This window comes from Phymastichus coffea, unplaced genomic scaffold, assembly GCF_024137745.1.
Source record: "Phymastichus coffea isolate CEN01 unplaced genomic scaffold, Cenicafe_Pcof_1.1 PCOF00084, whole genome shotgun sequence".
NCBI lineage: Eukaryota > Metazoa > Arthropoda > Insecta > Hymenoptera > Eulophidae > Phymastichus > Phymastichus coffea.
In genome coordinates this window covers 632,820-645,793 of record NW_026706895.1, presented here as the reverse complement: position 1 = coordinate 645,793, position 12,974 = coordinate 632,820, and the positions used below count along the sequence as shown (strand labels likewise).

The window sequence follows — 12,974 nt, the reverse complement described above, 5'->3', positions numbered from 1 at the left end:
GTAATACTATATAAGTGATATCACTTTATCGATTAGATTAGTTTCATCGGCACGTCAATCAAATTTTACCGGTTGTCATCGAATATCTGAGAAGATATATTTAGAAGCAAATTTTCATTCTTTAGCGTCACGCGATTCATAAAAATGCATTTATAAGTTTAAATGTCATCAGAAAAGTTGTACACTTCGAGAAGTTAGTGGAACTCGTTGACTACTTTCACAAAAGATACACGCTGCTCATTAAAAATAGCATTACTTTTGAAAAATTTTTAAAATGAAACTTTGTACTCTGATAGAATGGATCAGGAAGAAATTAACATACTCCAACTCAAACGCAACACAATAAAAATATATCGATTTTATTTTTATTATTATTATTTACCCTCTTCTAATGATTCAAGTCCAATGATAAATCCAACAGCATACGGACAATAGAATAAAGAGTTAAATACTCTGACCTTGTCGACTCGCATGGCGTCGTGGCGCACAATGCATGCAATTATCAAACTGACGTGTAACAAACGGCACTCGAATCACTTCCACGAAACAATGCTCGCATATTCGTGAATAATGTCTCAACGTCAAGTTAAAGGCGAAGGCGAAAAAGGAAAAAAAAGCTGTCGCACGAAAGAGCTATAGAAAGAACACGTATAGTATATCGTGCCGAAAGAAGGGTGGGGAGTGACGTATACGCGTGCCAAGCTTGTATAGAGGGTCGATATTCAGAGGTGGTAGCAGGCCTGAGTACGCTACGTCGCGCACAACGCCGACCTCGCGAGAGTCAACAGTCGCATGGCGAGGCGCGCGTCGAGAGGTGGTGCGTTTTGAGTCAGAGAGAAGGGTCGATCGTCCGGCAGAAGGCCTTACCATGTGAGGAAACGCGCGGCTGCTTTGTTGCGCGCGCGAAGCACAAGATCGCAGTGCTCTTTGTCTGCACGTAGCTGGCGATCGGTCGAGATCGAGATCATTGCGAGGAGTTGAACGAGCGAGCGACACAGAAAGCTTGGCCGAGAAAAGGTTCGTTTATAAGGGTTAACGCATTCAATGTAGCTCGTCGCAATTCCGTACGGCGATCAAATAGGTGCCGCATCGTTCGAATCTCGATGCTCAAACCAAGCATTGCTGAACTTCGCCTGAAAAGCGATATAGCGCGTTGTTACTCGAGAATACCGTGCAATAAGCTTTGAACTGAAGTTCTTCGACACGCACGCCGTACATATGCACATGCAAGCGTCGGTAAACGACGTTGCGGCGCCCTCTCTCTCTCTCTCCATTGGCGTCTGACACGTGTCGACTCTCACTACTAGCTCGCGACGGCTTCAAGAAACTTGGGAAATATCGTGCACGCTGATGTCGGCACGCATACGGTGCTCGAGGATTAAATTCGCTTGCTTTCGATTTTCAATGCAGTATGTGTTCACCGAGTCGGTCCTTGTGAAATAATCTGATTTGCAAAAAAGATTATTTCTTTCTTTCGGAGTGTAAAAAAAATGAAACAGTGATCTGTTTGTATTGAGTTTCAATAGAGTTGTTTTTTTTAGAAAATGAAAACGTGTCACATAATATACGACATTTCTACAGTTGAATGAAATACCATAGAACGCGAAACAATCCTCAAACGAATCTCCTGTAAGAAAAGCTCAACCGGCAAAGTACACGTTTGCGAAAGCTGCAACGAGCCGCTTGTGCTTTAAACAACAGGAGGAAAAAACGTGGGGCCACAAGCGTACGCACGATCTCACGATTATTGCAACTGCCTTTCGTGTGCGCTACTTTTCCTCCTGGAGAAGATCGCACGATAAAATTTTTCGCTTCCGCGTGTACTGCTGCTGTTTCTCTTTCTTTTCGTGCTCTCGAGTCATTAGCGCTGCTGCTGCTGCGAGTTTGTCAAGCTTACGTAGTCTGTAAGTTTTTCTCTTTTTAAGTTTCGACTGCAGTAGACGGAATTGTTTTAATCGGATAACCGAGTTTCTTTTGAGAAACCGAGGGATGGTTTAACGTATCTTTAGGAAAAGTGGATGATGATCAGAATTTAGTGGTTTCAATAAAAAAGTTTTGGATCATTCTTCATCGACGAGGAATATTTATTTATTTATTTACCTCTATTATCCATCAATGAGACTTTCATCGTGTCCTGTTTATTTTACTTTCAAAATTACTGCTGAAAATCATACCGCATTATTTTAATATGAAGCGTGACAAATCATTTAAATTGGCGAATCATATTTGGTTTTTGCAATAACAGAATTAATTTGGGAAACGAACGATCACATGCGAAACGGAATATTTCATGATCTATGCATAATTAAGACAGCTACTGCGGGATTCGAAGCACTGGCATTCAATACACACACCATGCAAAAGCACCACGAATAGCCGCGACTGCAAGACAAGCGGAATAATCGAAGTCAGGGGATTCACCTTGACAGTGCGCGCGCCACCACTGCCATTTACAATGTCGCTATATGTCTTTCTTGTTTCATTGCTGCTCTCCATTCGCTTTACTTAAAGTTTTACCTTGACAATTCACGATTATCATTGTTATTAAAGATTTCTTTCAATGTTAAATTGTTTTTAGATGAATTACAGTGAATTTTTGTAAAAGCGACGACAGCATAGTCAAAAGGCCGTTCAACTATTTTTCTATAGCCACTTCAAGAGTTTTCATTTGTTACTTAATAATAATTCATTAATGATTTGCATCAATGTTGATCCACGTGATAGGTCGATAATATAATTGACTTAATTATTAATACTGCAAGTGCGAACAAAGCAAACATACATACCGATTAACGACTAATAAAAATTTTACAATTTATTTTTTTTTATAGTCCTTTAAGCTAAGAAATTCGTTGATCATTTCGTATATTATAAGATTTTGTATATTACTGTAAAGTAAATTTATAATAATGCTTCACTCACATTCAACATTCCTATGTTTATTATTAACATGTTTAAAGTACCGGGAAAAATTGTTTTTTTATACAACGTGCATCAGATTTGTCAAATTATCTGTGACATTCACGGTAAACCCATGTGTTTAAATATAAACGTTTAATATGACGTCACCCATAAGAAATACGTTGTCCTCAATTTTAAACACTTCTAAACGTTTAAATTCAGCGACAATGTATTTCTTATGGGTGACGTCACAATTACACACTTAAAACGTTTAAATTTAAACACGTAGGATTTTAAGGTTTTGCCGTGATTGCCTTTCGTTTGTGCATTATATATATATATATATATATATATATATATATATACACTACATCTACTATCAGGAATTAAAGTTAATTAATTATTTTATTTTATTTAAAAAGTTCTTATTACGAAAGAATATAATTTTAATTTGTTTGAAGCTCATTTGACATCTACCATCACATAAACACATTTTTTTGCAACGTAAAAAATATCGCAATAAATATACAAAGTTTAGGTTAAAGGTTATTTGTTGACTGATCTGCGATAATGACTGTAAATCTTCCCCTCATAATTTCGCCATACTGATTAAGCTAGAATAACCCAAATCTTATTACGGGTACCCAAATTACTTCAATCGTCTAAAGTTTTTTTTTTCTGTAAGTGTACGTTACAGTACATGCATTGTTACTTCGTCTACTTAAATATGTGCATGTTTTTATTCGCGTACTATTGTGATGGCTTCGCGAAACGAAAAGAACACTTTTTTACATTCATTTCGCTATTATTATAAAAGTAATTTACATATTGAAGTAAAGAAATTTGAACATACTTCTCTTACTGTGTAATTTCTTATGGTCTTATCCAATTATTGTGATAAATGTACTTGTTTATTTATAAAAAATTATAACCTCGAAAGTTATGATCGACAAAAGTCTGTTACGAATTTTTGAAATTTCAAATTTTTTTATTGCTATATTATTTGTCAACGACCAGAGTATATATATATCAAACACAATGTTTTAATATACATTAAAAAAAATATAGAAGTGATTTATGGATACGACTTCGCACCGCGGCGCCGATTCTTAACAATACTATTGTTAGTAACTTCAGAAAAAGGACCGCTACCTATATTTTTTTAAATATCGATCACTTCAGTATTTAATAAGCCTTATTTTTTAAAAGTTTTGCGAAATTCTAAAGAAGTTTTGCATATTACTTTTTAGGTAGAAATAAAAAAAATATTGGTTTTTACGTATTTTCCCGTAAGAAGTGAATTTTTCTTATTTACATTTAAGAAAGAATATAGAACATTTTTTTAGAATTACGAAAGAGAACGTCCTTAACAACATAAAAAACGTTGTCAAATCGGAGAGGAAACTAATGTCGATAAAATCTCAAAATGAATGTCAGATGCAGTGCTTGAAAATGGCATCGTCATCGTCAAGAGCGATGGCGTTCGATGATGAGAGGTAAAGAAAGGATATGCCCGGATGCGGCGTACAGTTCGCATCCATGACGGGCTCGACGGAATTGGGGCCAATACAGCCCCAACAAGATCAAGTTGTTGGGCCGTTACTCGACGATATACTATTCGCCGACGAGCCACCGCCGCCACCTTATCAACGACATCCAAGACGTAAGATGAACAGCCTCACATCTACAGGACAAGGACAGCCGATTCAGCTCACTCCGTTGTGGGAGTACGTTGTGAGTATTGTCATTTCTTTTAAAATATTAAAAAATTCGTTTGGCTTTACGGACGGCATTTTCATCGTTAGATAAATATCATTATCAACGCGCATTCAAAACACTCGCAGGTCCGCACGAAGAAGTTTCCGAAAGATGCGGACGTCACGACGATTTTCGCGGAGATCGGGGAACGTCTGCACGATCCCGAATGGGAGGTACGTCAACACGCGTTACGAGTGCTCGTCGATGTATTACCAACTCTCGATCACGAAATCGTCGACGAGATCGTTGAGCCGCTGTTACCCGATCTCGTCGATAATCTCGGTAATCCTGCGTTGGCGGTGAGGAAAGGATCGCTAGACGCGCTTAGGATTTATTTGCTACATTCGTCGAGAAGGGATGACATTACCAAGAAGGTAAGTTGTCGCACAACGTGTTACGAGATTGAGTTCCTAATTAAAAGCAACCTGTAGATCTTACACGACGGTCTCAATCGCACGGATGTCCTCGACGAGCACGAGACTAATGTTGCTCAAGGCGTAATTCTCAGCACGCCTTTGCTACTCTTCCCGTCGCGTTCGAGCAACCGACCAACCACGGATGTAGTACGAGAGGCATGTCGCGCGTTGGCTATGCGTCTCGTGCAGGTGTCTCAACAGGAGTCGGCGTTGCGTTCGTTGGCTAAGATCCGCGAGGTCATCGGGTCTGAAGAGTTCGACGGTTATCTTCGCGAAGTGGACGATAGCATGAAGAGGAATTTCGAATTGTTGTGCGATGTTTATGGGCTCGAGGGAGCGAGGAAGAGGAGAGCGATGGTAAGTTCGTTTTGTTTTTTATTGGGTCGTTTGATTGTCACTTTTGTGAAAATGTGCGTAGTCAAGGGCGGGACACGGGACGGAGCAAACGATACGCCGCTACAGCTCCGCCGAAGAAACGATCAAAGATATCGTAGCGATCGACAAAACTTGGGGGAGCGAGGACGACTCCGACGAATCGGGTATCGAAGATGAAGGTGCCTTAGCTTCGAGAAGTGGATCGGGTAGTAGTATCACTTCAGCACGAATAATTCTCGAGACTGAGATTAAATTCGACGAGGAGACCGCGATTACGATGACCATACTAGAGGAGCAAGAGAAACAACCTGAGGGTAAACAAGGAAGCGACGAGTCAGAAGTCGAACAAGAGAAAATGGCGATCGAGTCTGCCGGTAGAACTGAGGCGGACGAGCGAAAAAAGACGCCGAGGTGAGTTGCAATCATTTGATCGGCCGATTAAATGCACTCAACGCGAACGACTGATAATAATTGCACAATTACAAATGTCAAAGACATAGTCCTAATTTGTAAGTGTACGTTATAATCGCAGACGCGTACACTTCGGTGGTGAAATCGTGAAGCTACGTACACCTGACAGCGAAGATACCGAGTCTGTCTTATCGGATTTACTAACGCCATCGATACAAGAATTACGTCCAACCAAGATTCCATTGCCAGTATCGCCAGCAACAAGATTGCCACCGCATGAAAGGCGTCGGGTTCGTTCATCTTCCCAGCCAACTGCCAACGAACGACGGAAAGATCCAATGAGAAGACGCTCGTCGTCGAGTAGTCCACGTCGAGAGAATTATTATACTCACGACGCCAATTTGAGCCCGAAAAAGAGCATTCTAACGAAGAATTCGGATAACAGCAGACTTCTCAGGTAAGACAAACACGCTCTAGATTTGTTCTCACGCTAAACGTAACGAGGTTTGAATCGATCGATTCGCTTATATCACATTCAGTCCATCGGTAACGCGACGACAATCTCGTCGTGACTCGATGAGCCCGTCGCCCGTCGTCATTCAAGAAATAACTGACGACGAGCCGTCGTTTCGCGTGTGCGACGAGTCGCCGCCGCCGCCGCCGCCACTACGGCCTAAAAACGTCAACCACGACATGAGAACACCAAGTCCCAGTCCACTTGGCGAAGTCGTGCTGAACGCCAAGACACGTGATATCGAGAGTATTTTTGGCGACAGAAGTGGTTTGGATTTGCAAGATAAAGGCAGGAAGGAACGAGAGAATATGATAAGATCGGGTTATAGGTCGAATTCGGCGTTGGAACATACTTCCAAGTTCGATTGGGATGACGAGCTGACGAGTGGTCATGGTGAGTTGCATGTTTTAGAAATTTGTTGAAAAGCTTATAGTCTCTTTTCGCGTAAAAGTCTAAGATTTCTCTAAATAATTAGTTGAAAGTTTTCTTTAAAAAACTTTACCGATCGCACGAGTCATTATGCTTCTTAACTTTTTTCACTTCTCCGATATATATTTTTGTTATTGTTCTTTTACTCCTCTTTTTGTTTTACCTGAACACATCAGTATTGCATCAAATTTATTAAAAATCTCCATAGACGCACTCCGTGATATAGCCAATCCTGAATGATTTAGTATTTTGAACGTGTAATTTTGTTTCAATAAATTATCAGACAGAAGATATCGACGAAGTCAGTCAGCAAAAAGTTCAGGTTTCGAGACGTTTCCTCGCCAAGAACGAAACTACATTCTTATGGAATTGGCCAGTCCTGTAAAGGACTTAAGTAGACGTTCTTCGCTAGAAAGTAACACACCAAGCAAACAACCTTCAGCGAATCAAAACGAAACTGCCAATAATGATGAAAAAGAAGATTCGAAACCTTCAACCCCAAAAATCACGATAAACGATCAACCAGTTTCAGATCAAGAATCACAAGTAGATTCGAATAAAATAATCGAAAGTATCGTGAGAGAGAATAAACAAGAAGAAGTTGAGCAAACTGATGTACGGTTAGACGACGATCTAGAAAAATCAGCGCTGGACGCTAGGGAAAGATCGTCAGACAGTAGCAGTGATGGAGAATGGAAAAGTAAGGAACCTAGTTGGGAGGAACTTGGAATTGTCGATCAGGAAGTTTTGGACGATTTTCATAACAAAGTAAGTTCGATTGGAGCTCATATATTTTATTGATACTTTAATTTTCTTCTATGAATGAACTTATTTTTGGATTGAGGTCAGAAATGCAATGCATTGACTGCAATTGTTGTTTACTTTCATTGAAAAATGATCGATTAGCTTTCAAGCCCACAATTAATTATCGTTTTTAGATAGACACACAGTTCGGTTACATATTTAAAACACTATTCAATCATATACAAACCGTAAATTCCATCAATAGCATATTGCCGTAGATTTATACACACAGGCATTGACAATTCAATCGACGTCGAATTATGCACAAAGTATACAGGAAAACTTGTGCTTTCAAGGAATTCAATTCGATCGATAACCTTCTCTTATAGCCACTAAAGAGCTTTCTAGCCATTTCAAGTTCATAAAAAAATAGTTGGACGTGTAACGTCGTCACTTTGACCCTTAGTAATCTGGGTCACGGAATACGCACTGACAGCGAAAACTTACGTACGAATATTTCATCGAAAAATTGTTCGATTATTTTGCATGGTTGAAAGTGTAAAATCACGCGACACGGAGAAACCATTCGATTTCTAAATTCATCCTCCCCACGTCTGTACAGTGATTAAAAAATTATTGCAAAGAAAATTAGGAGATACATCGTGAATGACATTCATCGAGAGAACTATAAATTCACTGATTTACGAATGGGAATGACAGGGCTCTACAAGTTTTAGCGTGTATTCTGTGCTTTATTAGCGCTTGGCTACACGACTGTACAATGAAGTGTCTGCCTTGAGCCTGAACCTTACTACTTAACGATCAAGTACAGATGTACGATACTTCATTGTTCTCTCTCGATATAGCATAGACCATACATGGCAACTTGATTTTCTTACTGTCTTTGAAGGCTAAACTGCTTTATTTTCAATCTTTTATTTTAATTTATGCACATCGTGCAGGCCACCGAATCAAGTTTTCTTTTCATTGCTGGTATTGCAAATGTTGGTCATATATTATCAAAGGGAAAATCTTCTAGATTTTTTTCGCCAATTTATTTTATGTAGCTTCAAAATAAGAGCGAACTCGATCGTATTTTGATAACTGACATAGGCTCGCTTGCATGAAAAACAAAACGATTATCGCAAAGATATGTGTCGGATTCCACGAGAAATTAGCAGACCCACTTACATAACTTATATTTATCGACTACCTTTGGTCGTTTTTTACGTTTCACTCGAAGATATAATCTCTTTCCGTTCGCGAATACATTCCGCAGTATTTCAGAATATTATTACTTTTGAACGACATTAAATCACATCCAGGTTTGAAAGTTCTAACTAAAATTTCCAAATGCATTGAAAAATAACCGGAGAAACTCTTTCCCTCGAGCATAATCAACGGCATATCCGTTAAAGTAAAAAAAATAAACAACAGGTAAATGTAAAGTTCATTGCACTACTAAACGCGCGCTGACCCAGCAGAAAATCACAAACAACCGTAGTAGTCGTAGGGAGCTTTCTCACGCACTCGTTCAGCACGTTATATGGGTAGCGCGTGGCAACCGATCAGCCGGCCAGCCCGATAAGCTAGAACCGCGCGGTGGCCGTGCGAGCTCTCTCTGTCTCTCTCTCTCTCTCTCTCTCTCTCTCTCGAAAGTGGGTCGCTTGACGATCGATCAAAACGCCGCCGCCGAGCACCACCGCGAAGAGTGCGGAAAACATCGAGCGCGGCGTACGTAAATACGCTGATCGAAGCGCGCGTGGACCGACCAAATCCTTTTCGACGAGCGCATCCTCCGGATCCGACAATGCGCGCACTTAAATATTCGTCGGAGCGGGGACTTGGGCTTTTCGAGCTTGACTATGCGTGAAGTGTTCCTGTGGGTGCCGCTTGACAAGGCAACAAATTGTTAACGACTACAGGTCGAACACTTGTGTAGATCAATCGCCAGCTTACACCATAGTGGTTTTCATTGACAGCCCTGAGAAAACGAGAGTAAATTCATTGAACAAGACGAGTTTCACTCTTAACCTGAGCATCTTTGTTCGATGAAAAGTGCTCGCAAAATAAAGCTTACAAGCATTTCCGATACTAGAGATAGCCGTTTACATGGACAGCTGTGTCATTTTTGTTTCGACTGTATAAGCCACTTCCGCATTCGCAATTGAACTTTGAGTCGTCGTCGTCGTCGTTGATCTGCGTCGATCAAACGTTGATTGTAGCTCGTTCATTCCGTTGTTGATCTCGGCGTGGAGTTTATCACTTTTTCAAGATTACGAACACTTATGCCAAATCAAGTTTATCCTTACGCGATTATAGTAATCGTGTTGTTATCTAAGAATAACTTTTACTTGTATATATATACTTGAATAAACGTTAATTGATGTATTCATGGAAAATCAATTGATCGTCCTAATGTTGTACGTTTGTCGAGCAAAGATGTGCCCTGTAAAACTTAGTTATCAAACTGATTATCATTACAGATATTTTATCTTTATTTTCATTTTTAAATATTTACAATATTTTTAATATATAGCAAACAAATTTGCTTTTTAGTTCTGCGCCGCTAGATGGCAAAATGTTATTTTAAATATACAAAAAAGTCATTAAAACAGCACTGCTATCAAGATCACCACCTTCGCAATTCATAATCAGCAAAGGAAAAAGAAACAATTAAGAGAGCGAGGTAGCGAGTTCATAATATTCCTCGGATGAGTAGCCAAAAAGCTCAAAGTCGAGCTTGAATTTGGCGTGAAGCTTGCGCACGTGTTCTTTGGTCAATTGACTAAAGTAGATCGAAGCTGCGTCATTTGCACCACTAGTAGCATGTTGCCAGCGTGGAATTATTAGATCCGACAGTCCGAGCTGGTGGATCGCGTACAATTGGTCGCGATCTAGAGTTTCGACCTGAAATGATAAACAACCATTATCTTCAGTAAGATACTTTCGCCATCTCGAGATTAGCGTGCCCACGATAAAAATACGTGCAAAACGGATAATTGCACGTAAGTTGAGTTAACGTGTACCCGTACGAATTGTACCAATTGCACTCGTGCATGCGCGAGATGCATCTACTTTACTATTTTTTAGTCGACCACCTTGACTTACAATCAATTAATCTCTCCTGCAACAATCGTCATATTTAAACTGGAGGCCTTAAGAATCCTTATTTCAACGATACGAATGAATAGTAGACTTTCGTTTCACTTTCATATATAAATAACACTTAGTACTCGTATTATTGTCCCTACGCGCGTCCATCGATCCCACTCGTCTATTCAAATTTTTTAAATTTAGGTGTACTTTTCTATAATATTCTTTTATAATTTCAATTACCTTGGCTATAAAGTCGTAATTGAGAAGGCAAGGAGTGCAGTAGAGGTAGTAAGGTGTCCAATGATCGTCTGCGTAACTAGTCAAATCAGTGTGGATCAGATATTCGACAAACTCGCGCCAAGTTGGCTCAATACCGGCTGGTTCTGGTATTCCAAGACGTCGAATCACTTGATTATTACTGGGCATCGCTCGAGTTTTGTCTAAATGGCGGATCATCGGTCGTTAGGTCGTACATCGTTTGAGGGATAATTAATTTACAAACAAGCAATTATTTTGTTGATAAATACGAAGAATTTCGATCTATATGGATTTGAGAATTTTTGAATATATCTTACCTCGATACTTTCTCACGATGGCTTCGCCATATCGCTTATAGAAGTGTAAACTACCATGTTCTCGACCGGCCACCGAATTTTCCAATTTATCTCTATAAGCACTGAGTAACCTTTCAAACGGATGCCTCACAATCATCAACTTAGCCGTTTTCTTTAGTATCTATCAAAATAAAGCAATTTGAACTAAAACTTGATTTGCTCAACGTTTTCTCTTTATTTCATACCTCGTCCGCTTCTGGATACTCAAGTTCCGGCATAACTCTCCTGGCAATCACAGAAATTTGCTCTTTTCCACTCAGTAGTTCCTCCTCGGGAACTCCGTTCAACAAACACAAATTGTATAACCACGTTGTACTGCCAGACTTATAAATGGGGCAGTAAGATACGTTGTGCTGACTGTAATAAAAAGGAAAACGCGACGATCGTTACCGTTAATGGCAGTTCATTGAGCGCTGGATACAAACGCGCGATATACCTGTCAAAGTAATACACGCCATATTGCGGTGCTGGAGGTTCTTTGAACTCGACGTCGTAACTTGCAGTTTTGTAAGTGCCCAGCTTGTACTTTTCGCAGACCTTTTGCACGTGACGCAGTCGCTCTTTGTTTTCTATTGCCCCTTCTCTCTGAAATATTTTCAATGCATTAATGGATAAAAAACAACCACCGAGGATATTTTACAATTTTCGCGCACTTACTATTAAACGATCTACGTTTTTATTACGCACTGGAGGCTTTGCTTTTTTATCTACAGATTTACTTTTAAATAGAATTGTAAATAATAAAGCGCCGGTAACTAATAAGATTAAAAATTTGGTCGCGTTGCGTCTGAAGGCTCGAGGCATGTTTACCAAGTCAATCGTTCAACAATAATTGCGCTACTTTTCAATCTCGAAGTTGCACTCTTTGGCAAAAGTGTTTCGTGCATCTTTTAATCGTAAATTCCAACTTGCTCTCAATTCGTTGTGACAATTACTGTATTCTTCGATCCCACAAGATCATCGATTTGCGTTATCTAAAATTCAACCACTTTTTAACAAAAGCTCTTCTTCTCACTAATACACCCACACCCATATGCTCTCGAAACGACGATTTTTTCCGTCAAGGGAGCATAATTCTCAAGTTCGGTCAGCCGGACCAAAACATCTCAACACCTGGCCGCGCGCATCTCGTGACTGTGGACGAGCCGATCTCAGATATAACAGGTTTTCCCGCTTCTCTCGAGCGCGATGCTGAGAATAGTGGGAGGCGAGGCTCGTCACTGTGCAACCTTGAGCGGTCATTGATCTAGTGCACATACTAATGTTCAGCTGCTCCGATATTGCGAGCACGTATGGTTCTCTCGCAGTCGGGCTCGGTTTCATTATGCGATGCGCCCGGTGACTCTCGGGAAAGTACAACAGCTGAATTTCCTTCTGATAATGCACAGAATTTTTACTCTCGCTGCGTATCTATAAGCGCGAGCACTCGTCATATTTTAGAGCAAAAAAAAATTTTTTTTAAGCTCGGTGCCGTTTGTCAACTATTTCTCAGATGCCTTACGTATACTTTTTGTATGCTACTGTTGCGTGCGAAAGTTATTGCGTTATTGAGTTGCTTTTGCTCCTTTAACCAATTAAATTTTACGAGTGCAGCGTTCAGGTGACAAAAATATGCTAAAATATTTGTGAATAATATCGCGTTAGCTTGGTAATTGTTTTTGCCTTTCGTCGGACTCTGCAAAATATGGATAGATATTTGGATCGTTACAGTAA

The 12,974-nt window shown here is 39.9% G+C and overlaps 2 protein-coding genes across 3 annotated transcripts in view; one reads left to right on the top strand and one right to left on the bottom strand.

Annotated features, from left to right (window-relative positions):
* Positions 1-807: 807 nt before the first annotated feature.
* The window catches only part of LOC131668840 (uncharacterized), a 32,264-nt gene continuing 20,097 nt past the window's right edge, over positions 808-12,974 (top strand). For both annotated transcript variants that reach the window (XM_058943298.1, XM_058943297.1), the window contains exons 1-8: positions 808-1,017; positions 4,339-4,635; positions 4,746-5,033; positions 5,091-5,432; positions 5,494-5,861; positions 5,983-6,318; positions 6,401-6,768; positions 7,088-7,572. In XM_058943298.1, the coding sequence (XP_058799281.1) occupies positions 4,411-4,635; positions 4,746-5,033; positions 5,091-5,432; positions 5,494-5,861; positions 5,983-6,318; positions 6,401-6,768; positions 7,088-7,572 (2,412 nt within the window). In that variant the 5' untranslated portion in view covers positions 808-1,017; positions 4,339-4,410. The remainder of the gene's footprint in view (positions 1,018-4,338; positions 4,636-4,745; positions 5,034-5,090; positions 5,433-5,493; positions 5,862-5,982; positions 6,319-6,400; positions 6,769-7,087; positions 7,573-12,974) is intronic.
* LOC131668841 (carbohydrate sulfotransferase 11-like) lies at positions 10,124-12,366 on the bottom strand. Its single transcript, XM_058943300.1, has 6 exons — positions 11,919-12,366; positions 11,698-11,846; positions 11,447-11,618; positions 11,223-11,382; positions 10,888-11,087; positions 10,124-10,458 (listed from the first exon to the last, which is right to left on the bottom strand). The coding sequence occupies exons 1-6, from the start codon at positions 12,063-12,065 to the stop codon at positions 10,225-10,227; spliced, it is 1,062 nt and encodes a 353-aa protein (XP_058799283.1). The 5' UTR covers positions 12,066-12,366; the 3' UTR covers positions 10,124-10,224.